At 32.7% G+C, this 26,388-nt stretch overlaps 1 protein-coding gene across 6 annotated transcripts; it reads right to left on the bottom strand.

The window, feature by feature from the left end:
• Positions 1–520: 520 nt before the first annotated feature.
• Positions 521–25,311, bottom strand: LOC143080099 (ileal sodium/bile acid cotransporter-like). Of its 6 annotated transcripts, none has more exons than XM_076255779.1 (5): positions 11,262–11,478; positions 10,788–10,848; positions 2,650–3,173; positions 1,809–2,013; positions 521–1,088 (listed from the first exon to the last, which is right to left on the bottom strand). In XM_076255779.1, exons 3-5 carry the CDS (start codon positions 3,123–3,125, stop codon positions 672–674), a joined length of 1,098 nt encoding a protein of 365 aa, XP_076111894.1. In that variant the 5' UTR covers positions 3,126–3,173; positions 10,788–10,848; positions 11,262–11,478; the 3' UTR covers positions 521–671. The 6 variants fall into 6 exon arrangements, with proteins under 6 accessions (XP_076111894.1, XP_076111899.1, XP_076111897.1 ...); XM_076255784.1 differs by lacking the exon at positions 10,788–10,848 and having other exon boundaries at positions 2,650–3,029; positions 3,060–3,173; XM_076255782.1 differs by lacking the exons at positions 10,788–10,848; positions 11,262–11,478 and adding an exon at positions 25,215–25,311.
• Positions 25,312–26,388: the final 1,077 nt, after the last annotated feature.

Genomic DNA, 26,388 nt, shown 5'->3' with positions numbered 1-26,388 from the left:
AGGGCATTTTATAATCAGTTTGTAGATACTTTATTATAGATCTACACAATAATAAGTTTCATTGGAATAGACAATCGCAAAATCGCCATAAAAGTTCGCGATCGGGTGACAATTTCTCAAACATAATAGTAAGGTACCTGGTGCTATATAGACGGTATATAGACAAATTTTATGATATATAAGTATATACGTAAGTTTGTTTAAGAGACAAGTGCTTCTAGTATATATCGAAGATTAGCACTGAATGTGGCATAAGTCTTTTAAATGTAACGCTCACTTATCATACTTTTAGATCTGCCAATTGTAGAAAAAAAAATACATACAGGGTAACACATTTATAATACTAGGTATGTAATTTAGGCGGCATAATATACATTTGTTCCATAAGCGGTTCGTGGAATGCGGCAACGGTATACGATTAGGGTAGACGATAAGAGTATGCGATAAGTGAAGCGATAAGGGTATGTGATAAAGTGTGTGTGTTAGAAAGTATGCTTGCATGTATATATGTATACATGTATATATTATGATATATGTTTAATTTTACAATCTGTATCACATATTCAAAACAGTAATACAAACCGGTAAATATATGACAAATCAACTTACATGAACATCAACAATATAAATAAAGTTCGATATGAAGATCTGAGTTGACAACTTTAACGATATTATAACTTGCTGTTCTCATTTACATTTTCCTGTTTCTCACTGGGATGTTTTTCCTTCGAAAGTTTAAATGCTATTCTACAAATAACTGTAAATATAACCAGTATTGTGACATTAAACATTCCAAATATCAGAGGAAACATAGCAATTTGTGTGGATTCCTCAAGTTTAAATGACACGAAAATTAATGTCAAACACAGAGCAACGTTCTGCGATGATACTTCAATAGCAACTGTTCGACATTGATTTCGAGTAAAACAACATGCCCATGCCCCTAGGTACCCGATCAATAGACCAAATATAGGCATCAGTGATGCTGCACACCATAACTTCCATCCTACGTCAAACATCTGTGGGTAAAGATAAAAGTTGATACCAGTAACAAGTAGGATAAAGAGGAATCCTATTCCCCCTCCAATCTGAAATGTGAATAAAATGGATTATATCAATTAAAATCATATTGTTGCATTGACCATCAAAGAATCTATAACATATGCATATATATATATATCCTGACTAACGTCTACTATATATTTGTGTGTGTGTGTGAGTATGAGAGTGTGTGTGTCATTTTAAAATGCTTTATTTTGTTATAGTATTTTTATGGTGTTTTTTTTAATTTTTTGTAACAGATGCGTTTTTTTTTTTTTTGCTTTTTTTTTTGCTTTTTTTCTCTCTTTTTTCGTATTTCCATTGATTTGTGAGACACTGGCTGTTTATCCGATTTTTTTTTGTTATTTTTTTTGTCTCTGACATCACTAATCGCATGTATTGCATGTAACATAATTGTCTCCGTAAATAAAATGGTATATTACAGAATGATTAAATTGAAAAAGGCTAAAGTGAGATTTGTAAATATGTTATTTCATTATAGATCAATCTTCAGTCAAAAGTCTGCAGATGTAGTTATACAAAATCTCGCAGTAGATTTTAAAAAGAAAGAGATATTAAACATGACTTGTGTATCCCATGTGTAAGTAGTTGTTGTCTTTTTTAATTTCAATGATTGGTATGAAAAGACTTGAACCCTGTTCTCTTGTCATCAGATTATAATTAATGTATGTTCCTTATTCCTAATGTTAATTGGTAAGCGCGTGAATGTTAATTGCCTGAAAGTAGTAACTAGTAATTAAACTTACATTTACAACAATTGCTGCAACTTTCGGCAATTTTCTGAGGATAAGCATTCCAACAGATACTGGTATCAAAATAAGGACCAGACCAGTAGCTATTTTTACGTATGGAATCGTCAAATACTGAGACGAGAAACTGCTATAGTATATATATAGATTCAACGGCATCATACCTATAGCAAGTGTGGTCGCCAGTGACGTCATACAAACGCTGTAACACGAAATATAGACAAATTTTGAAATGTCTAATTATCAAATGATTAATGATTGAAAAATAAACATTGTAAAATAATAGTTTCTGGTCAAAAACATGATACTAGGTTCCCGTTTTGTAAAAATCAATTTAAAAAAATTAAAACATAAATTCTAAATATTCATATTTAAGTTACCTTATTTAAAGCAATAATTTATTGTTAGTTGTTGTTTTTTTTTTTATATATAAAGGGGTGCTTTTATACTTCATTGATCATACTTTAAGATTTAAAATTATAAGTCGTTCGTTTGAAGCACCACTAAGGTGAAAATGATAAATTTTGAATTTTAAATTTGTGTACAAAATTTATACAAAATTTAATGTGTTTGTCAATGAGGCGAAGTCTGTGCAATTTCACGTCGCTAGCGGAATTTTGGATAAAACACAACCGACGTTATTTACGTGAATTATCTTCCCTTCCTTAAGAACGAGAAATAGGCACACTAAAGAGAAAGACTTCCAATTAGAAATCCAATCAGAAATCTGAATATCATATTGTAAGATAGACTAAACAATATTTAATTGGTCGTAGTCGTTTGTTTCGGTAAAGAAAATGGAGGAAGAAAATCTGTATCTAGCTATACATAACCATACCTTAAAACAACGTCTCCGGAACACCAGTATGTTATCAAATTCGACAGACTTCCTCCTGGACAGGTACCGAGTAGGAGCATCCCTAGAGCATTGTAATGATCAAGCTGAAATGCATGCACCAAGCCAAAAACGACTAACGGGTAGACTATAAACTGCAATGCCATTCCGATTATAGCTGGAAGTGGTCTTTTGATCTGTTGAATCAGTTTATCTACTTCAATGGTACAACCAAGCGACATCATTATGATTGCAAGAAGAACAATCAAAAGAGAACTCGTGAGCCTCTTTAATATAACTGTTGTAGGATCAATTGCTACATCTAATGTTGTGTTGTTAAATGATGTGTTGTTGTTAAGCATTGTGTTGTTGTTGAACATTGTGTTGTTGAATGTTGTGTTTCTGAATGTTGTATTGTTGAATGCTGTGTTGATTAGAACTGATGTAGTCTTTTCACTGACTACATGTACATCCGTCATCGTCAAAACAGTCTAGCGAAACTAATGAGTACCATTTACTGTAATTGTCTGAAAATACAAGCTAATGTGTCTCAACATTAATGATGCTTAAACAAATAGGATCAATTCTAACTTAACCAATATTACCCATGTCAAACTACAATTATCACACGCATAGATGGACAAGTAGACAAGATAATGACCACAGTTGGCATTCCAATGAGAATACAAAAAGCTACTCAAAAATCCCAGTCTTCATCCCCGCCATTCGGTTTATAGTCACCATGGTAGTTGGCTTTACGACATACCACGTCTTCTAAATTTCATATAAAAGTTTATTTCGGATTTAGCCGTCATCTTGCATCCTTTTCAAATATTCTGACAATCAAAAAGATGTTCCCTTCTAAAACAATTCTTTTTTCAACAACTTCCTTATACATGTCATTTATTAAGACAGTATTTTTAAACATGAATCTATTTAGTCAAAACACCTCCCAATTTGTAAGACAAGTTATTTCAAATCACCTGCTAAGATAACACTACTTATACAAAAAGGCACTGACTACGAATACGTTAAAAACGTAACAATAACACAAATATTATTGTTACGTTCTTAATCAATCGGTTCCTAACCCAAACTATAATTCCGACAATTGCTGTTTCACGAAACAATAACTAGGTTTCTACGTACATGTATTTCAGGATGTCAATATTGACGATTTCTAGGATGAAAATAAGATCATTCTCTATACTCTAAATCCAATCCAGACCCTTAAGAATGGACTATTTGTATCACCTTATAATGATGAAGCCACCGCTGCACGTGTGCTTCACGGGAAGAATTTTAAGGCGCAAGTGCAATATACTACTGCTTTATTTAACTTCGACCATGTACGAGCGGGGAAGATATACACCTTAATAAAATTGAGAATGGAAATGGGGAATGTGCCAAAGAGACAACAACCCAACCATAGAAAAAAACAACAGCAGAAGGTCACTAACAGGTCTTCAATGTAGCGAGAAATTCCCGCACCCGGAGGCGTCCTTCAGCTGGCCCCTAAACAAATATATACTAGTTCAGTGAATATGAACGCCATACTAATTTCCAAATTGTACACAAGAAACTAAAATTAAATTGGAAAACGTGTTCAAATCTAATATCCAGGAGAGGCTATATTGAAAAGGACTGACACAAAATGATCATGTCGCTGAGTGTTTATACGTGTTTTCGCCTCACACTAAGTCCCTACTTTACATCTTCAACAAATCTAATTATGATTGAAGAGTCCTTTCGGTGTTGGGGGTTGTCGCTGCGGGTGTACGAGAGTAGGTGCTTGGTATAATTTCTAGACAATGTTGTTACAAGGAATTAAAAGAGATGTTGCACAAAATGTACATTACCGAGACGACGACACAACCACTGTAAAGATTTATGTTCATTGATGCTTACGCTTTTTCGCCATTTTCTAAAAAGTCCTCCCTAATAGAGGAAGCCTTGGATAACAAATATATATTTTTTTCAATCTATAATTACTTCGGTTTACATTAAAATTTCTTTTCAAAAACATGTTTAATCTAATTTTACCAAACATCAATTCAATAAATAAACACTCAACTTACAATGGCGTGCAGCGTGCGTCATGTATTGTCGATATGTTTTTTCATTCTTTTTCGGGAACACAATTTTGTCAACCTCGATAAAAAGAATAATCTTACTTGCTCAACGGTAGACAGCAACGAGGGTAGGAATCCGCCCTTTTTTCACATCATCATAAAAAACATTAACATTACAGAGGACCATCATAATTTATTATAATTATTCTAACAAAGAACTTATTTAATCTTCTTACAAGATGTTTGTATTTTTTCAATTGTATATATAAAAAAGAAGATGTGGTATGATTGCCAATGAGCCAACTCCCCACAAGAGATTAATGACACAGAAGTTAACAACTATATGTCACCGTAAGGCCCTCAATAATGTGCAAAGCCCATACCGCATAGTCAGCTATAAAAGGCCCCGCAATGACAAGTGTAAAGCAATTCAAAAGAGAAACAAACGGCCTAGAAAATGCAGTTGTATCAATCTATGAATTATAATTTGCTTCAAATAACAAATAAAAACAGGCCAATGATACACATGCAACAATTAGGTATATTATGAATTACATATGACTACCAATTTAAAAAAAAAAGGGAATTGTTTGTGTTTATTTCCCATTAAGTCCTTTACTATAATATGTAACTATTTCCCAAAATGGCGGCGTTTTGGAATCCCAATCGGCAGAAAATTTATCGAGAGCCGTATTGAATATTTGATTAAGATTGCAGGTATTATGTTGCCCGGGGAAGAAAATGGGGAGCTTATAGAAACCAAATTGACTATGTTTGCTGATGACACGCAATTATTTAATAGAAAATGAAAGTTCTGTTAGAAAATCTTTTGAAATATATTACAAGGCCTCGGGTTCAAAAATTAATTACGAAAAGACTAAGGAAATAAAAGTCTAAATATTGGCGCAAATAAACGCAGACGGCCTACTTTTAAAAACATAAGCTTGACAACAGATAACATAAAAACACTACGTATTCACCATGGTTATAACACTGAAAACGACAAAATATGGAAATCAATATTAGAAAAAGTACAAAATTGTGTACACATCTGGAAAAGTAGAAAATTGACATACTCTGGAAAAGTCCTTATTGTTAAAAATTTAATTACTTCAGTGTGTGGTTATGAATTAGAAATAAGAGGTATACATGAAAAACATAAAAAAGACTTAAATAATATAATATGGGATTTTATTTGGGATGGTAAAGTGAATCAAGTAGACCGGAAGGTTTGTTGTTTATACGGTAAAAAGGGGGGCATGGGGATGGTAAATTTGGATAGTTGGATAGAAAGTAAATATATCAAATCGATATATTCGATATTGCACGAGGCATTATCAAGTTGGAATGCAATAGGTAAATTTTGGTTAAAAAAATATGATAAAAAATTTGCAAATAAACTTTTTTTGTGTAGATGTTCAGACCTTTCAGGTCTTGAGATAAAAAAAACAACTACCACATTATTACAAAAACGCTTTACAATCGTGGTCAAAATTGACAAGGATCACACAGGGTATAATAACTAATAAAATGGAAGTAAAAAAAACAGCCTTTATTTGGAAACTCAAATATTTTATTTCAAAGAAAATCCATATTTTATTCTTCTTTTTCAAAAATTCTAATAAAAACTATTGGTGATATATTGGATGATGATACCTATGAATTTAAATCGTGTAATGAAATATATCAACAACTTATAGATAACGCAATTGTATTTCGGAATATTCACGAATTTGAAGTGCCGTACCACAAACTTGTATACAGGTTTTAAGAAATAACGATGTACAACGCGCTTTTATTAAAAAACCACAAAATCAAAATTTCTGAAAACTTTGAATTTATAAATCCAGATAACAAAATCATTAAAATCAAAGATTTGCCATTAAAATATCTTCTGTTAAACTTAAACATAACTGAAACCCCTAAATGTCAAACAAAATGGGAAATTTTGTATAGCGAGTACATAAATTGGGAAAAAAATTGGCTAAATCTCAGTAAACTGGATATTAATAGAAAAGTTAAAGAACTTCAATGGATTATATATACCGAAAACAGACTGCAAATAATGCGTATGTCAAAGGGAAAATGTCACTTATGTGATGAATATAATAATATTGAAACTCTTGAGCATTTACTTTACCAATGTAACAATGTTAAACCATTGATAGAAACAGACTAAGTTCAATAACTTATCAGAAATTTACAACTGTGTAACTTAAAGTCATAAGAAACCTCAAATCAAAAACAATAATGCATATGTTTTTTTATAACTCAATGGATAGTTTTCGTTATTAAACTTATGTACATGTACTTTTTTCTGAAGAAAATTCTTTAATTTATTCATACTTAGAAGAAGTTTACTTTATTTTCATTGGTTCCTTCCAGGAAGCAATTCCCCCCGACATATTTTCGGTATGCAAAGTGACCTCAGTGTGACCCATCTCGTAAAAATCCGGTGATCACACTACGCATGGATGTCCTCAAAATAAACTAATATCTGAATTTATATGTTAAACATGTGCTCAATTTCCGTGTTTTTTTTTGTTGTTGATTTTTTGTCGATTGTTGACAAACAGGTGACAATCGTTAAACTTCGGCTTCAAAACACGAACTTTAATTACCTGCCATATTTTCACAACAACACTGTCCGATTGAAAAAAAAAATGACGATTATATGAAATTTACACGAAAAAAAAATATAAATTCGTGCACAGAAGACTAAGTTTATGATGTTTGTATGCATTGGTTCAAGAATTGGAAGAACATTATTTTTCACCAGTGACTCATTTCTTATGACTTTAATAAATAACGATACACTCGTTGAAAAAGATATTCTATTAGGAATTTGTTGAGATAATTCGAATAATATAATTGTTAACGCAATAATACTTTATTTAAAATGGACTATTTGGAAAATACGTAATAAATGCAAATTCGAAAAAAATAAACTGAGTATGCAGTCTGTACAGGCTTTGTTTAAATTACATATGAAAAACGAATTAAAACTACTTTTACTACGGTCAGATATAAAATATATATGTAGATTAAAATTTGAACTCTTTATCGAAAACATGTAGGTAAATATTTTTAGTGCAACTGCTCTAAACTAAAGGTGTGTTTGATTCCATATGTAATAATAATACTATATCTTAGGAAGAACGTAGGAAACAATATGTTTGATTGGTATTGTTTTTTTTTACAGAAAGAAAGATTTGTACTGATTTTCACTAAATTGTTAGTTGTGACATGTCGTAACACTTGAATTTTGATTGCGAGGATACCTTGGCAGTAAATGATTGTTTTCCCCCCATTTATATTTAGAACAATGAGTAAAGTGATATAACTCATTATCCATACATATTACAGACCTATCGTCATATTCCAAATATGTAAGCGCCATCTTATGAAACAACAATACTACGCAAGAAAAAAAATTAGGCAGAAGAAAAAAAAAAATAATTAAAATCCAGGTCAAGGTCAAAAGTCAAGTTCATGTTCTAAATTTTGATTTTTGCTTATTTTCACTATTTTTTAAATACCATATGACACATCGACAAATAATTTTTCATAAATTGTTAGTTGCGACATGTCCTTACTTGTATGTTTTAGTTGAAAGTGTGCGCAGACAATAAATGGGAGTTTTTGCCCATCTTACATTTAGAATTACGCGTTAAGTGATATTACTCTTTAACCAAACATAGGGTCTTTCTATTTAAGGTCCTTGGTTTTTTTACCTTGAATTTGAGGTCAATGTCATAGGTTAATATGACGTTCTAGATTTTGACCTTTGCTTTAAATTCATATTAATACATCATAAAGCCATAGGAACTAACATTTTAAACTGATTTTTCATATTTCAATATCAAAATAGATCTTTACTAGTGGAAAGACCTTCAATTGTTCTCTGAACAATTGGTTTTTTATTATTAGTTTTTTTTTTCTGCCTAATTTTTTTTCTTGCGTAGTATTGATGTTTCAAAAGATGTCGCTTAGATATTTGGAATATGATATCGTATAGTTTATACGCTTTAAAAATTTACAACTGCGTAACAAAATACTTTACGCTGTAAGAATTAACTCCCCAAACACTGTTTTTCTTGTGGCCACTACTCCTTCGCAACCGTTAAAAATTACGACAAATTTATTTTACCAAATTGCTCGTTACATCTTCAGGATTAGGATATTCGTTTGGACCGAAGCTTTACGGAGACTCCATATGAGAGTTATTCCCCCTTTTCCATTGAATTAAGTGTTATGCATTTCTAAATGGTAAACCATAAGTGATAGAGACCTAGGGTCTTTAGATTTCAGGTCCTTGGTCCAAAAAAATAAAAAGTAGGTCAAGGTCAAAAGTCAAGGTCATATTCTTAATTTGCTTATTTTCATTTATTTTCAAAAACCGTATAAGATATCGACAAATTATTTTCACCAAATTGTTAGTTGTGACATGTCTTAATACTTGAATTTTGAATGCGAGGATACCTTGGCAGTAAATGATTGTTTTCCCCCTTTTATATTTAGAATAATGAGTAAAGTGATATAACTCATTATCCATACATATTACAGACCTAGGGTCTTTTGATTTGAGGTCTTAGGTATATGACCTTGAAATTGAGGTCAAGGTCAAAAGCAAATTCGACGTTCTAGATTTTGACCTTTGCTCTAAATTCATATGTATACATCATAAAGCCATAGGAATTGACATTTATACTGAATTTCAATGTTTTCATATCAAAATATATTGTTAGTGGTGGAAAGACCTTCACTTGATATTTGAATCTATGTTTGTGCATATTAATATGTTACAGTATATTAGTAAATTACACACATCACGTTTCTTATACATCAGTACTCACCACATATGTTTTATACTTTTATAATCCATACGTAAGTCACAGAATCATTTCAACTTTTGTTCATTAACATTAATTCAATAATTTCGAATTCTCGAGGCTCGGACTTAAATTGATAATTTAACTATCTCGATTGGATAAATCCGATAATCCACTGGTATCAAGGTAAGAATCTATATGTAAAACTATGGGAAGTTTAAACTCATTTGATATTTTCCCTTGTCAAGTGAGGCTGTTCAAAAACAGGGGTCCCTAAGTATCGACCTGGGCTATATTTTGTACTTAGGTATTTATATAGCAGGAAATAATTGAATAAAAATATTTGTTATCGTAAAAATAAAAAAACAAATATTCGATTGATACTTGAAGTAATTCTATTGAGAACATTCCCATTAACATTTCTGTTAAGTGTGAAAGTATGGCGCGGAATCAGGGTCAAAAATACTTCTTTTTGTATATACATAATTCGATTTACGTATATACAAAAATAATTACGTATATACGTTAATCCAATTATGCATATAAATTAAAAGAAATAATTCCGTATACACAGAAATAGAATTACGTATATACAAAATTAATTCCGTATACACAGAAATCGAATATAACGTATATACAGAAATCGTATTACGTATATACAGAAATAATACCGTATATACAGAAATAATTCCGTAAATACAGAAATATTTATGTAAAGACAGAAATATTTACGTATATACGTTAATCGAATTCTGTATATACGTAAATCGAATTCTGTATATACGTAAATTGAATTTCGTATATACGTAAATTGAATTTCGTATATACGTAAATCGAATTTCAAATATATCTAATTAGTTCTGTATATACATAATTATTTACGTATATACATAATTATTTACGTAGATACATAATTATTTCTGTGTATACGGAATTCGATTGATGTATATACAGAATTCGATTTACGTATATACGTAATTATTTCTGTATATACAAAATTCGATTAATGTATATACGGAATTCGATTTACGTATATACTTAAATCGAATTCCGTATATACAGAAATAATTATGTATATACAAAAAGAAGTATTTTTCACCCTGATTCGGCGCCATATGAAAGGGTAAAATTTAATTTGATTTTGATAAATAGTTTTAGAAGAGAAGATTAAAAGAGCAAAAGTTATTACTGTATTTAAAAAAAACTGTTTTAGTCTCGGCAATAAATAAAAGCTTACCACAATGTATTGTAATTCTGTTTTCTTTCAATGTTTTCTGTTAAGTGAAACTGCACGGCTTCTGAGCAAAATATCAAATAATCACAATTTGATAATTTAGAAAGTCTATCACTTAAATGAAATATTAAAGTTTTATGAAATTCCGTTAATGTCCCAAACAAAATGTTAATTAAAGTATATCCACTGAGGTCTCATACATTGGTATATCATTATACCGGACAAATGAACTTTGACATACATATTATATATTCTTTATCTCATATTTCTAATTATATGATGGATTGAATGTTAACTGGTATCCCTAAGGTGCGTGTTTTTTATCAGGAAGTTTTCATGGTAAAAAATTCCCTCGGATTCATATAAATGATTAATTTTAAAATCAACTTGTAATAATTTTATAGAACCTATATAGCTACAATACATTGTTTCTTATTACGAAGAATATTCATTAAATATAAAAACATGTATACTTACAGTTCAAAAGGAGAAAATTTTAGAAGTCCCGCATCACCAGCCCGTATAAAAATGGTCCGCGTGTTATCGTATTATATAAATGTATTTGTTTGTCAGTCAAAACAACAACAAGCTTTGTTTCAACTGTAAGCATGATAAGATTTGATACGTACAAATACAGTATTGATATCCGACTTTGACGTTAATAAAACTAATGTACATTTGACCCCTGACGATTCAAACATGTTGACAGTTAACATAACTAGTTCCGATGTCATGTAGTTACTTAAAAGACTTTTAAATTTATATAACATGTTCTTGGTCATACAGTTGAATTCTACGGCATAGAAATAAAAAATCTTACTTAAATAAGGTGGTCTATACTAACATTTCGGTAGAATTGTTGATGGAATGTACCAATTACTATAAAATTAGTCTCAACTATTTATCCCGAGAATGATCATAGTTTACGTCGTAACTACCATCCCCTTCCCTTTCATGAATGTAACCTACCGAATTAGACAATTTACCGGATTTTTTTATTACATTTGTACATGAGCAACAAATTCAAATTCAAATTCAAATATATTCTATTGCTAATCAAAGGCCCACAAGGAGCAGAACAATCAACATTAATTACATACAAATGATTACAAGTGATTCAATATGATTAAGACACAATTTTATAAAAAAAAATAATAATTATTATTAAGACAAGTAGAATACAACAAGCACAGTGTTTAATAATATAACTAGGTTTAAAAAGGGGGCTCACTGAGCACTATATATCACGACGGGTGTCACATGTAGCACAGGACCTGCTTACCCTTCCGGAGCACCTGAGATCACCCCTAGTTTTTGGTAGGGTTCGGGCTGTTTATTCCTTAGTTTTCTATGTTGTGTCATGTGTACTACTGTTTGTCTGTTTGTCTTTGTCATTTTAGCCATGGCGTTGTCAGTTTATTTTTGATTTATGAGACTGTTCCTGTGGTATATTTCGTCCCTCTATAATTTCATTTTTGAACTTGCACCAACAATTATCAGTTTAACTTACAGTTAAACTTTGCATTTTAGAGACATAAAGGGGGTTTTATCTGATTTTTCAGCGACATCAGTCTTATTCTACAATCAAAAACATCTGTCAGAAAACTTATCTGTACGTGTTTGATATAAATATAAACAATATTTTCGATTCAATTTTTTTTTTAAATGCGTTGGACTAATAATTTGTAGTAAACTTATCACTTTATTATGATAAAAGGTTAGTTAGTTCAAACAATATTGTATATTCAAAAGTGCACAAAATACTATCATCCAATAGAAAAATAAGGATTCGGAAACAAGAAGAACTTTTATAAATCAGTATCCCTAAGAAAAAGTAAGTTAAACTGAAATTAGTAGATAAGAAACTAACTATCTTAGATGTTAGCATATATTTATTCTCGTACAGCCCTCAGTAATGAACAAAAACCAAGCTTTAAAAATTCACCAAAGATACCATACCTAGTTTAGTTTTGTACGCATAAATAATCATTAATACATCGATTTTGATTTTACTATAATTATTCAAAACTGCGTAGTGTTGTCTGTTTGTTTTTTCTACATTGGCTAGGGTATAGGGGAGGGTTGAGATAATAAAAAAAAACATGTTTAACCCCGCCGCATTTTTGCGCCTGTCCCAAGTCAGGAGCCTCTGGACTTTGTTAGTCTTGTATGCTTTTTAATTGTAGTTTTTGTGTATAATTCGGAGTTTAGTATGCCGTCCATTTTCACTGAACTAGTATACGTATTTGTTCAGGGGCAAGCTGAAGGACTCATCCGGGTGCGGTATTTTCTCGCTGCATTGAAGACCCATTGGTGGCCTTCGGCTGTTGTCTGCTCTATGGTCGGGTTGTTGTCTCTTTGACACATTCCCTATTTCCATTCTCAATTTTATAATATACAGTTAAATCAGCTGTAAAAGGTAGTGATTTGACACAAGGTATTTTTTCTCATTGTTGAAAGCCGTACGGTAACATATAATTGCTTAAATTCACCCGTTGTTTTTGACTCTGTTGGAAATTTTTTCTTTGACAATTATACCATAACTCCCTTTTTTATCTAAAAGTACAATATTTGAAGTTTTATGTGATTAGGAAAAGTTCGGTCTTAAAAAATATCGTGGGTCAAAAGATTAAAATTTAGAGGACAAATTGTATGTCGTACATGCGTATGCATACCTTTACATGCAGTGTAATCAATTCTTTCATGTGGTAACTAAATGTAACAACTCTTTATAACATGCATTTTACATGTTATATAACATCACCTAGACATGTTTTACATGTACGCCCTACACGACAACATCATTCGAAAATATATTTATCAGATGAAATTATTTTTCTAGATTTATCTTTTTCCAAATGTAAGAGCTGTTCATTAATATTTATACATGATATGTAAACTAACTAACTAACTAATTTTAATCAGTATAAAATCCAGTAACAAGGATCATCGCTGAAACACATGAACACATATAAAAACATATACAAAACAAAACAACAATAAAACATAACAGCCAACAGTTTTGGCACTTATATCAAGCAAGAGACAAAACTCACACTTCAATATTACGCAATTATTCCCACTGATGAATGTCTAATCAAAATACAATTGTCTATATATATAAGAAATCTGGTGAAAACATCAGCCTCCGAACAGTTCATTAAATATTGAAATTTATCCTCAAAGTTATCTAAACTACAAAAACATGGTATCGGCTACACGTTATTTTTGCAAGCAGAAACTTTACATATAATAATGCTTTATTAAGCAAACATTACGAGGGATAATCGACAGAAACAAACTTCATGTAATATGAATATGTATATTCATGTAGTCCATCATACTTCAAAATTTTGTTTGATAGTACTCAGAAATGTGCTTCAGACGCATGCAACTTGTTAAGTTTTTCATATATTTTTATTGTTATTCATACCATGTTTAGGAGAATCTTGACAAAGACACAAGTTGGATGAGTCTCAATAATTTAACAACAGTTACTGTAATCCTACTTGATGAGGATGAGTATGAATAATCATGATATAAAGATACTAGTATTTTTCAATTTGAATTAAATCTGAGTTTTGATCTGTTTGCTTGTTTTGTAGATTTGCATGGTGCTATTCACTCTGTTTGGCATAAATTAATGGTCTGTTGTATAAATTGATAAGTCAAGGTGTTGTTGTAAAATTTTATACTAGACTACTTTGAAAATTATGTATATCTTATGTCAGTTTGCACTGACATTGGTAATGAAAACTCTTTGGTTTTCCTAATTATTAGAGGTGTAAACCTAATTGTCAGTCTGAGGAATATTTAAAATGCAATATTTTCATACAAAGGCAGTTACTGTCAAAATTTAGACTTTGTGATCAAATTATTGATTAATTATATATATATGAAAATTAATATTTAACAAACCATATTCTTTTAATTTTAACCCAACCATATATTAAATTTTTGCTTTTCCTGTTCCTACTTTGGTGGCTCCATGTTATTTAATTAAGAATTGAATGCTTCTTTTTGTAAATTCATTGGGGTGTAAAAGCGTTGACCGAAGTATATTTTGAATGAAGCGCGGAAGCGCTTCATTTAGACTTGCTACATGTCCCTTCCTAATTATGTTTTTTTCTTTTTTTTCTTCAATTTTGCCCCTTTAACAATTCTACTGCTATAACTAGGAGATTACAAGTATACTGACATCTACAGGAGGAAGGCCTTTCTCCAAGGGCAATCAGTAGGCTGGCACTTATCAGTAAACATATAAATTAGTAAGAGTGGAATAATAGAAATGGAATTGTAGCAAGTCTACGCTTCATTCTAAAAATGTGCGCACGGTCAACGCTTTTACAGCCCTATGAAGTTACAAAAAGAAGCATTCAATATTTATAATTACATTTGTTTAGCTATGATCAAGAAAACACGAATTTTATATTGTTTTTTTTTAATTCACCTGTGCACTTTATTGTGGGACCACGTGATATCATGAATGAAAAGTTTTATTGAGTGATGCAATTGCTTACGGAATAACACGTGATGTGCAGTTAGCCAATCAGAATAAAGTATTATAATGAAACATACATTTAATGTAATTATTTATTCATTTTTGCGAATATATCTTTTTATTTTTTATTTCTCTTTTGTTTATAATGAAAAAAATCCTTATTTATATTCGTTTCTTTTATTTAATTTTATTCATCAATTTATATATTTGTTTGATCATTCATCAATTCATTTATTTATTTAATTATTCTATTAAAATCAATATTTTTTTTTTTATTTATTTTACTATTTTCGTAATTCTCAATTAAATCAATTAGCATATGGTAGAATACGGTATCGTTCCTTTGCTTATTAAGAATGTTCGCTACTCTGTTTAAAAATAACAAGCTTTTTAAAAGACTGTTATAAATTGAAAGTAAATATATAAATAAAGAAACTAAAAAAGCAGAAAAAATGGAGGGTCCGTGTGCTCGTTTTCGATAAATAAGCCATTGAAAATTTGGCGGGAAATAATTCACTCTAGACTTTTCATATATTTAACAATGGCACCTTATTCGTTTCAAAAACTATGAAAAAATAACAAGAATTTTAAAAAATTTTGAAATTTGGCTTTTTAAACTTTATGTAATAAAATTATGAAAAGAAAAGTAGGGGTTAGTGGGCAAATTTTTTTAATGACAATACATGGATAAAACCAGAGGATTCCGAAAATCTGGCAAAAAAATAAAAAAAAATGGAGGAGCAAACATCCTTAATGACGGTTTTGCATTTGTTTGCATCACGGTAAGCTTTAATGATATCACAGTCGGTTTTCTGAAGAACCTGAGTAAGAGGTCTTGTGAAACTCAGTATGTGTTGCGTAACGACAAGAGCAACAATGAATTGACTACTTTGCAGCATTCGCAAATGGACACTTGCTTTAATCCTCGCATCGGAAGCACTGCTTTTATAAAAAAAAAATACCCTGAAGAGACTGTGTTATAGATTTGTATTTAGGTTTTAAAGACAACAGCGTATCAACTCGTGCCGTCCAACGTGTTTCGCACAGTTTTTGAATTGAATGTCTTTTACCAGCTTTTCCTATTAATGTGTCACTGAGCATTGGTTTATCATCGTTGTTTCTCGATATTACAAGTTTATCAGTGTCGTCACCAAAAAGGTATCTTGAAACAATAGCCATTCGTTTGGCACTTCCACCAAGAAACCATGTCAGCTGTCTAACAGAATCAAACAAATTCCGAATCTCAGCTAGTGCTTTACAAGATGTTGCAACAACAAGATTCAAAACATGCGCTCTGTAATGATGATATTTATTGATTAATATGCTTTTGGTTGTATTTGCTGAATGCGAGCTTTAAGGTGGTACCCAATACTTTGACTAAAATTAATTTGGCTCCTTTAATTTTCATAAAATTTTGACAAAGCATTTACATAGACCCTTTGACAAAAATATAAAACTTTCAAAAAAATTGAACCAACCATTTTATCAGAAAAATTACACTGGTTATATAGCAGTTTGACAAACACTGATTTTGATCATTGAGAAGCTTAATATTCCCTTAACAACAAAACTTAATTAAAACGGTTAGCTGATTTTACAGAGTTATCTCCCTGTAGTGTTAGGTACCACCTTAACACCAGAAATAATACCAGACATCACTCTAGCACCATGCATCATATCCATGGCCGCGTAAATTGTCCACATTTAGCCCACATTCTTGAACATTATTAACTATGATTGATGTTTCAATTGACTCTGCGTCGACCTTTTCCATCTCGATAAAATCTACACAATTTTGAAACACAGTAGCAGTTCTATCGACACATCTAATGCAAAGTGTCATCTGCTCTTTTGTACCGACATCCGTGGATTCATCAGCCATGATGGAAAACCATTTTGCCTCTTGTACTTTTTTTAACAATTTCATTTTTAATTTGCATTCCACACCAGCTTAGCAGTACATTTTGAATGTCTGGGCTGGTGTATTGTGCATAATAGGGTGCATTCTGCAAATGAGATTTTAGAATGAGCACATCATCGGCTTTCCATTGTAGGAAGCGAGAAAAAATACAATCTTCTGTCTTTTTTTCCTTATTCCAATTGTGTCCCCGTATGGAATATTTTGTTGTCTTAAAACTACTATGGTGTCTTTTATTCGAAATAGTATATCTCTGTTAAGTTTAACCTTTTCTTCATAACTTTTTGAGATAGAAACATATATATCCCTTTCTTATTTAGAAACTATTTGTTTATAATTTACAGTTTTATTTGGTAGGTTTTTGACTCGTTGTGGGAAAGTAATACTCCTCTTTTGGACCCAGTGGCATTTTTCCAAACTCTTTGTCTGTGAAAACATCTCCACTTTGTAATAACAAAACGCTAAACAATTTATGCAAAACGCGGCATCTTTTTGTATTGAATATCTAAACCAAGGTAACTTCTTTTCCCAATTAGAGGAGTATCTTCGTCTGTCTGTTGCCGGACATACAATTTTAGAGGATGTCATTTTAATATCAAACAGTAGATATGTCCTGTCACTGTCGTTCAAAGATTTCCAAAAAAAGTAGTAAGGATCACTATTTTTGTAGGATCAGATTGTTTTAGAAGAGATTCTGTAAAGATATTTATTCTCAGTATAAAGATTAATGAACCAAAAATCTAAAGTTTACACGCACCACATATGATTTCATTGTAACGTTGGGTTATATCAGTTCCCTAATTTCGATTGTGGAATAACGGACGCTCGGGATGACTTAGACTTTTATAGATGACTATGCGGTACGGGATTTGCTCATTGTTGAAGGACGTAAGCTGACCTTTATACTTTCATGTGTCATTTGGTCTCTTGTGGAGAGTTGTAAACCGCTAGTTTCCGGCAAAACCTCAAAAGTCTTAAAACGATTGACGAGTGGTTTATGAATGATATAAATTCAAGGTATACTCAGATTAGAGGCGCCCACATACCCTACGTCCCCATATTGTCACTGGAGAAATAAAATAACTGTAAGAAAAAAAATGTATAAGAAAAAAATATTGAAATATAGTATGTCCTTATTATCTACAAAGTTTCACGAAGTTCTGTTGTGTAGTTTTAGAGGAGTTGCGATGACAAATAGCAGGTGCAGGAGTATATTGAAGCAAATAAGTTCAAAGGGGCTTAACTACTAGACAAAAAATGAATCGTTATTTCCTGTCGATATGCATATCTACATAATATACATTGTATCCTTAATATCTAAAAAGGTTTCATGAAATTCTGTTGTGTGGTTTTAGAGGAGTTGCGATGACAAGAAACAGGACCGACGGACGGACGGATAGACAGACAGACGGACGGATCAAAAACATTATACCCTTCGCAACTTCCTTGCGTGGGGTATAATAACCACGCAGTGAGTAAAGGAGATTTTGGACACTGTATACGTCTATGAGACAACAACCACATTGAAACGACTCAAATTACTATACAACATCTTCAGCTTATCATACTGTCTTCACCAAAACGCAGCTGACTATATATATCGTAGTAATATGACTGGTGAAAATTTTCGACTCCCGAGTCTTTAGTAAGTTGTGTAGGATTTAAACCGATTCTATCTGGTCAACTAAATGTGATAAAAAATAACAAAACACGTGAAGATATGATCACCTCACAGAATCTGCCAATTCATTCCCAAGCCGTCGTACACACTCTAATATCGGTGTATGTAAAAAAAAAAAACAACAACATGAAAAAATTAAATTGTGTAAGTCTGCATATGCATGTTGATTGATATCTATAAATTTGTATATTTTTTTTTATTGGTATCAAAGTCAATAAAACTAATTAAAGTTGAAGACAAAAGGGGTGGGTGGGGGTTAACACAAAACGATGTTTCAGTTGTATATGTTAGTAAACTGCCGGTTATATGAGGATTTGAACATTCATTTATAATTCTTTTTGCCCATAATTTTATTTTATTTTCCTTTTATATTTTGGCACCATTTTAAATTTCTATTCTTTTAACCTATACATTTATTGCAAGTCTATTTACCTCATTGAGACCCTCATTCACCAGAAATTATAATATTTTCGCACTAAACAATTTTAATGTTTTATGTTTTACCTGAACATGCTGAATGAACAAGTGATTCGATCGGAGAACTTGAAGTCTCGTGATTTGGATTTAAATCTAGATCTATTCTACTGACTTTGCTTGCAGTAGGGTTTACCAAATCTGTTAGCTTCAATTGTGTTAATTTATTTCACTCGGACATATTTCTAAAGATTAACTGAAAACCACCGCAAAGGGGATTTCAAATATGGGGAGGCAAATGTTTCAAAAAGTCTTGAAAGTCAAGTCAGTTTATAAGCGTTTAGTTGCTAGTATGTAGCTTCCGGTTGAAATTAAGTAAACGAAGTATATTATAAAGGTTTTTTGTTTTTTTTTTACCCGAGGCAACTGTCTCAGTTGCAGTTGCCTCAACGTAAGCTACGCCATTGTTTATCATAATCATTTGGAAATTTTGGCATAATATGTCTCCTCCATGATCACCTATGACTGTTTTGAAAATTAAAACTAAATATTAAATAAACAACAATGCTGATGTTTGGTTTTTGAAACAGGATGACTATCATTATGCAACACAGTTTAATATAGAATCCTTTGGGTAAAATGACAGAGCTCCTGTTGTCAAAACACACTGACAAACATCCAAACATACTATATACACTGATCTGTGTCCACACTAATATACTAACAATATATTATGTGTGTAAAAACACACTATAAAAGTCAGTTGGAAAGGACTTAATCTCGCCCCACCCCAAAGGGCTTTATAATTTCTTCAAATAGCTGCATGAGCAGAAAAGCTTTTTACAAAATCACAGACCAGACGTGGCAGGGTATTTAGACATCCCACAACAAAAAAGTCAATAAGTTAAGGACAATACAAACTTATAAATTCGTGTTTGTTCCTACTAGATTCTTGCACCAAAAATAATTTATCATAAGTTATTTGCTCAAAGGGGTTATGTTGTTTTTTTTTACAAGTCATGTAACATGATTTAAATAATCTGCATAACTAACATGTCTGCGTAGCGCAGGGATAGCGTGCCGGACTTCTAAGCCGGAAGACGTCGGTACGAATCCCACCATGGATGATTTATATTTTTATTTCTTTTTTAACCATCATTGTTTAATGTATGACCAATTCTGTTTGTAATATTAACGTAAATCAGCCGTAAAATGTTGTTTTTTCGTGTTGTGATGCACCTAAAAACAAGTGTATATTATATAGTTAACAAAAAATACGAATATGAGAAACACCACATGTACATAGATATTGTGCGACAAAGAAAGCATCGGGAAATGATAAAACATAGAAATGAATGGAAACGCAAACAAATGCAACAAAAGCAGTATGTATGAATATTAAAAAAATAGGGGAATATGAATTCAATATCTATTCATATTAAAAACAAAGGAGAAGGTTCAATAGTCCCCCTTTTTGTCTCCAAAATATAGCAGTTTTAAAAAATTGTTAAAATGTAAACTTTTAGCTATTTATTGGAAAGTAGAATACTACTGTAACAGTAACTGCTACATGAATATGGGCTGTTTTTTTACAATACAATGCACATATATCGGGTACTAGCATCATTAAGTCATGCTAACTTACTGAAATCTTCACAATTTTAGCATTTGATTTAAGTTTTAGACGGTTTTCATCTTAAATGGAAGTGGCCGCATTTGTGTTCATTCTTGATATTTGAATGTAAGTTGTATTTGATGATATTAAATAACATGTATAAAGCTTGAGAGTGAACACGGATGCGGCCACTTTTATTTTTGACAAAAACCGTCTGAAAATTGAACATTTTTATAGTAAAATGAGATTTTATTAAATAAATACTTACTATCATAAATTCTGAGTACATCCAACTGCGCAAGTCTGACAGGCGGAAAACCCCAAATAAAAATATCATCCAATGAGAAGAAGAGGGATGACCAAGCAGTGCCCGTATAACCATGCCTTTATATCATCCATTTACTTTCATAACGTAAGCAAGAAGCCATAGGAAAAAACCAGGGGATGAAGGGGAGGTTGGGAGGTACGTTTAATTTATATATGATGGTAAGTATTCTCATTTGACTTTAAAACTCCAGAAACCTGCAGATAAGATTTCCTCTAAAGAAGCGTTGTTAAACAGAGCCTAGGAGGTAGAAATAGCTCTAACATCATGGGCTTTAACATGCATATTATTCAGAAGTTCTTCATTAGAAAAACTGTAAGCTAATTGAATAGTTTTACAGATCCAAGTTGAAATGGTTTTAGCAGACAAAACTTGTTTTCCTTTGTTTATAGGAATAAATAACCTGAAATTTGAGGAGCTGCGGAGACTACGAGTTCTCTGAAGATATAAAAGTGAGACTCAGATAGGACAGAGTACTTTAGAACTTGAATCATCAGGCAGGGCTGGAATCACTATCGGTTCTGAACCTCTACCCGGAATTCGATTTTTTGCTAAAAAAGCTGGATCCGTTAATAGGGTAACAGATGACTTATCCCTATTAAAACGAAGGCAGTAATCAGCAGTGGAAAAAGCATGAATTTCACTTCTTCTTCTACCAGAGACCAAGGCAAGAAGGAAACAACACTTATACGATAAAAAACTTGATTTCAATTTTTTCAGCAGGTTCAAAAGGATGAGTTTTTAAAGCTGATAAAACAAGACTCTAATTCCAAGACGGGATTAAAATTCTCTGTCTAGGGCGTCCAAGAGTGAAATTCTGAACTAAAAGAGAAATGAATTCATTGTTACCAAAGTCTGGACCTCCAGACATTTGAATCGTCCTAGAAATAGCTGATCTATAGCCTTTAATAGTAGATGGAGATAATCCTTTCTCTTCAAAAAGGTGGATCAGAAAGTCTGCTAGTTGTTGTACAGAAATTTGGAAAGGATCAATTTCCTTCTCACTACACCAACTACTGAAGATAGTCCACTTGGCATCATAGACGATGTTAGTGGAATCTCTGACTGCTCTGGAGAGATATCTGGCTGCGCATTCAGAAAAACCTCTCTCCTTGAAGCTATCACTGACAGAAGCCACGCGAACAGATGCAGCTTCTCTGGATTAGGATGAAGTATCTTGCCCTTGAACTGGGACAGAAGATTGTGTCGTACTGGTAGAACTAGTGGACGAGCACAAGACAGATGAAGAAGATCTGGAAACCATGGCTTGTTTGGGCCAAGCTGGATCAATAAGAATGATCAACCCTTGCTCTGTTAAGATCTTCCGAAGAACTTGTGACAGAAATCTAAATGGTGCGAAGGCGTAAGCGAACATCCCGTCCCAAGGAACACTCATGCAGTCTACTGCGTAAGCTTTCGGATCTGGTACAGGAGACATGAACACTTAAACTTTGTAATTGAGGCTTGTTGCAAACAGGTCTACATGAGGAGACCCCCACTAAAGTGTTATTGCCTGAAATACTGATTGGAGAAGTCACACTCTGTATTGATTGGGGTAAGTGTTCTTGACAGAGCATCTGCTAACACATTGAGTTTCCCTGGGACATGACGAACTACAATCTGTAGATGAAGGTGATTGCAAAGAAGGAGGATTTCTCTTGCTAAAAGATACAGCTCGTAACAATGAGTTTCCCCTTGGTTTCGCAAATAAGCCACCACAGTGGTGTTGTCCGTCGCTAGAACCAGAGATTTGTTCTGCAGTAGGGACTGAAAATGAGACAATGCAAAAGAACTGCTTTCATTTCTAGTATGTTGACGTGTTCCTTCAAAAGATCTGGAGTCCACACTCCTGACACTGAAAGACCTTCCAGATAAGCTCCCCAACCGAGGTTGGAGGCATCTGTGAACAGAGTCTGATTTGGAACTGGAGAGGACAGAAGTTGGCCTCTCAAAACGTTTGCTTGAGAAGTCCACCAAACCAAATGAGGAAACAATTCCTGATGAATGATTGGAACTGGAAATTCCCAATCCTGTGTAGCTGGGAGCCAATGTTGATGTAGATAAAATTGAAGAGGTCGAATGTGAAGGCGACCAAGTGGAACAACATCCGCTAGTGAATTCAAGAGACCTAGCAGTTGTGAAAACTGGCGAGCAGTAACTTTTCCTGAGGAGGTCGAACTATGCACTGACGAGTAAGGTAATGTTCGCCTAGGAAAATAAAGTCCTGAGACGGAATGAGGTCCGACTTTTTCCAAGAAATGAGAAACCCCAGAGAGAAGCAATCTGATGACTACATCGGTATTGAGATAGAGTTTCTCGGGAGAAAGTTCCTTGATCAGGGAGTCGTCCAGGTAAGAATGAATCTGAATAGCCTGTGAATGAAGGTGAGCAATTGCTACCTGCATGAGTTTGGTAAAGGCTACTGTTGCAACTGACAGACCAAAAGGGACCATCTAAGGAGGGGCCAGAGTCAGCTACCTGATTAAACTGATGCCTAACAGAAGAGGTAGGCAGAGCAGCAGATACAGATACACAACTACAACTAGACACTGCTAGAGGAGGAGCAGGAACTGACATATTAGGTGTAGTACTCTGAGGAACAATAACTGGTGTTGGTCCACAATAAGGACAGAAACCTGGAAAGGGCTGACAAGGAACCTGACTAGGAACCTGACTAGGAACCTGACTAGGAAAAACCTGATTATGAAAACCTTGACCAGGAAACCCTTGACCATGAAACCCCTGACCAGGAAAGCCTGAATAAGGATAACCCTGATACCAAGGTGGTCTAGCCCACGACATGGCATTACTAGCCGAAGCGGGTAAAGTGAAGCTACAATAGGACGTTGGTGCTCTAGACCCAGGTAGGTTTAAACCCATGGAGGTACCAGGGTAAGATGAAATGGACCCTGTGGTGTCAACTGGCCTAGAAAAAGTGTGCGTAACAGTGGTAATGGTAGGGACACCTCCATGATAACCGACAGAACCTGCATTCAGGGTCTGTTGACCGGTCTTAGAAGTCACCGAAGTAAAAACGTCGACTACTATTAGGAAGGGTTCCCTGCCCTACCGTTGTTGCGGTCACAGAAAAGGGTAACGAACCGTCTAAAAAAACATCACTACCTGTAATGGTCTCGTAAGGACTGAGAGCATTAAACTCCATAATTAAAGAAGTATGAATTTAAACACTTGTAAACAACAATATTATAACAAAAAAAAGTCAGATAAACGTATAGGAACACCTACAATATTCACTATTGAAAAAAAAACAAAAAACTTAGTCTTCTCTGTAAGTTGTAAAACGTGTGTCTCGATGCGCAGGCGGAAATTAAATGGATGATATAAAGGCATGGTTATACGGGCACTGCTTGGTCATCCCTCATCTCATTGGATGATATTTTCATTTGGGGTTTTCCGCCTGTCAGACTTGCGCAGATGAATGTACTTAGAATTTATGATTTTTTCAGATCCAAGCTTAAATTGGACTTATTAATTTAATGACTAAATCAGTTAAAATCTTTCTCATATTAAACTAATTGAATCGTCTGAAGTAGACACTTTTAAAGTGTTTAAAAAGTGAATCTCAACTCTGAGGCCAAAATCGGTCATTACCGGACCTACTCCTTAGAAAATATTGTATAATGCATTCATTAGAATAGTGCCAAACGGATAATTTTCAATTATGACTTGGGAAGATTATAAGCAATAATGACAAGGACAAGTCATGTAACAATATCAAACTGTATTCAGAGTCTCATTAACAGTGTAAAATTACAATACAGTTTTGATCGTATCAGGTTAAGAAATGTGAATATTAAGTTATGTGACCTCTTTGGACTGGTGTATATTGTTGACACCCTTATTTACCAACAATCGCTCTTATTTAAATAAGTTAATTTAATTTACAGGTTACATTTTATATATGTATATAACATACTACATAATTACTGCTTTGTAATTATAGTATTTTATTCACCACATATTGTGACTCTGTATAAATGCAGATACATTTGTTTCACATATAATCCGTTAACCCTCGCAATTGGGATATGTAAAATAAAAGCAGTAACCCCTCTGTCAGAAATTTAATCCGTGTTTACGAATTACTTAAAACTGTCATAACTAATTCCATAAATTCGTGACTAATAACAAATTTGATCTGTGATAACGAATTCTACACTTCCTGATAACCATATTAATTCCTGATATACAATTCAAATTATATTTTGTGGAGGTCCGTAGTGGACATTTCGACAATCAATATCTCTAGTGATGTTCGAGGATAAAATATTTAAAAATCCAAAGCTTTTTAAAAAGATGATGAGCTTTACACAAAAAAAAAAAAAAAAAAGATATAGACAATAATTATAGTAATTAACCACTCCGGTTATACCTCTGTGTCTAAACCACACCGGCAAAAATTGCTCGGACTCGATGGTATCTAACATCCGGCACAATGACGGAACATCAATAGACAAAAGAAAGGTAGGTTTCTCCTTATTTTTTTTATTTTTTTTTTATGATATCGAAGAACATATATACATATACAACTATTTTCTATTGTGAGATGCAATATTTTCTACAACCGTTCTATATTAACGGAGAAATAAGTAAAAATGCATGTCAAAATGCCGAATTGAGTGAACCTTGCCTCGAAATTGTTTAAATTCTCGTTAAATTGTTTACATTGTACAAAAAGAAAGGTACGGGAAGATAGATACTGACATGGAGATTGCAAAACTAGTCATTATTAGCATCTCAATACTTGTATCTCTGTGTATGGAACGGAAGAAATGGGTCATGTCAAAATGGAACTGGCCGGTTTCGTCAATGTTTACCACCCGGTTTCGTCATAGATTTCACAATGCATAACCCGGTTTGGTCAAATGAAAAAAAAAATCATAATTGCATTACATTATAATTGATTATTTAACTTCAGCGTTGAAAAAGGAGTTTTGTGGGTCGTTGGTTCACTGGACAACGGCTTATTATTTATATGAGTCTCAGATTAAAATAAATAATAAGCAAACACTTGAATTCCTACTCTTATACAAATATTTTAATTTTACTTTGCATTCCGAAATTTTTTAACAGGAGATTGAGGTTAAAGCTCTCTAAATATGCGTTTTCTATATGAGTTATGGGAAAAT

The sequence above is a fragment of the Mytilus galloprovincialis genome, chromosome 6 (genome assembly GCF_965363235.1).
Source record: "Mytilus galloprovincialis chromosome 6, xbMytGall1.hap1.1, whole genome shotgun sequence".
In the NCBI taxonomy this organism is placed as follows: domain Eukaryota; kingdom Metazoa; phylum Mollusca; class Bivalvia; order Mytilida; family Mytilidae; genus Mytilus; species Mytilus galloprovincialis.
Note: the sequence above shows the minus strand (reverse complement) of the source record. Positions and strands in the feature narration are given on the sequence as shown.

Excerpts from the sequence above, each read along its gene's own strand:
- LOC143080099 (XM_076255782.1), bottom strand. The coding sequence starts at position 3,125 with ATGACGGATGTACATGTAGTCAGTGAAAAGACTACATCAGTTCTAATC. Across the intron at positions 2,014-2,649 it reads TCCGGAGACGTTGTTTTAAG|CGTTTGTATGACGTCACTGG; the intron begins GTATGGTTATGT and ends TTCGTGTTACAG. Across the intron at positions 1,089-1,808 it reads TTGCAGCAATTGTTGTAAAT|ATTGGAGGGGGAATAGGATT; the intron begins GTAAGTTTAATT and ends TTCACATTTCAG.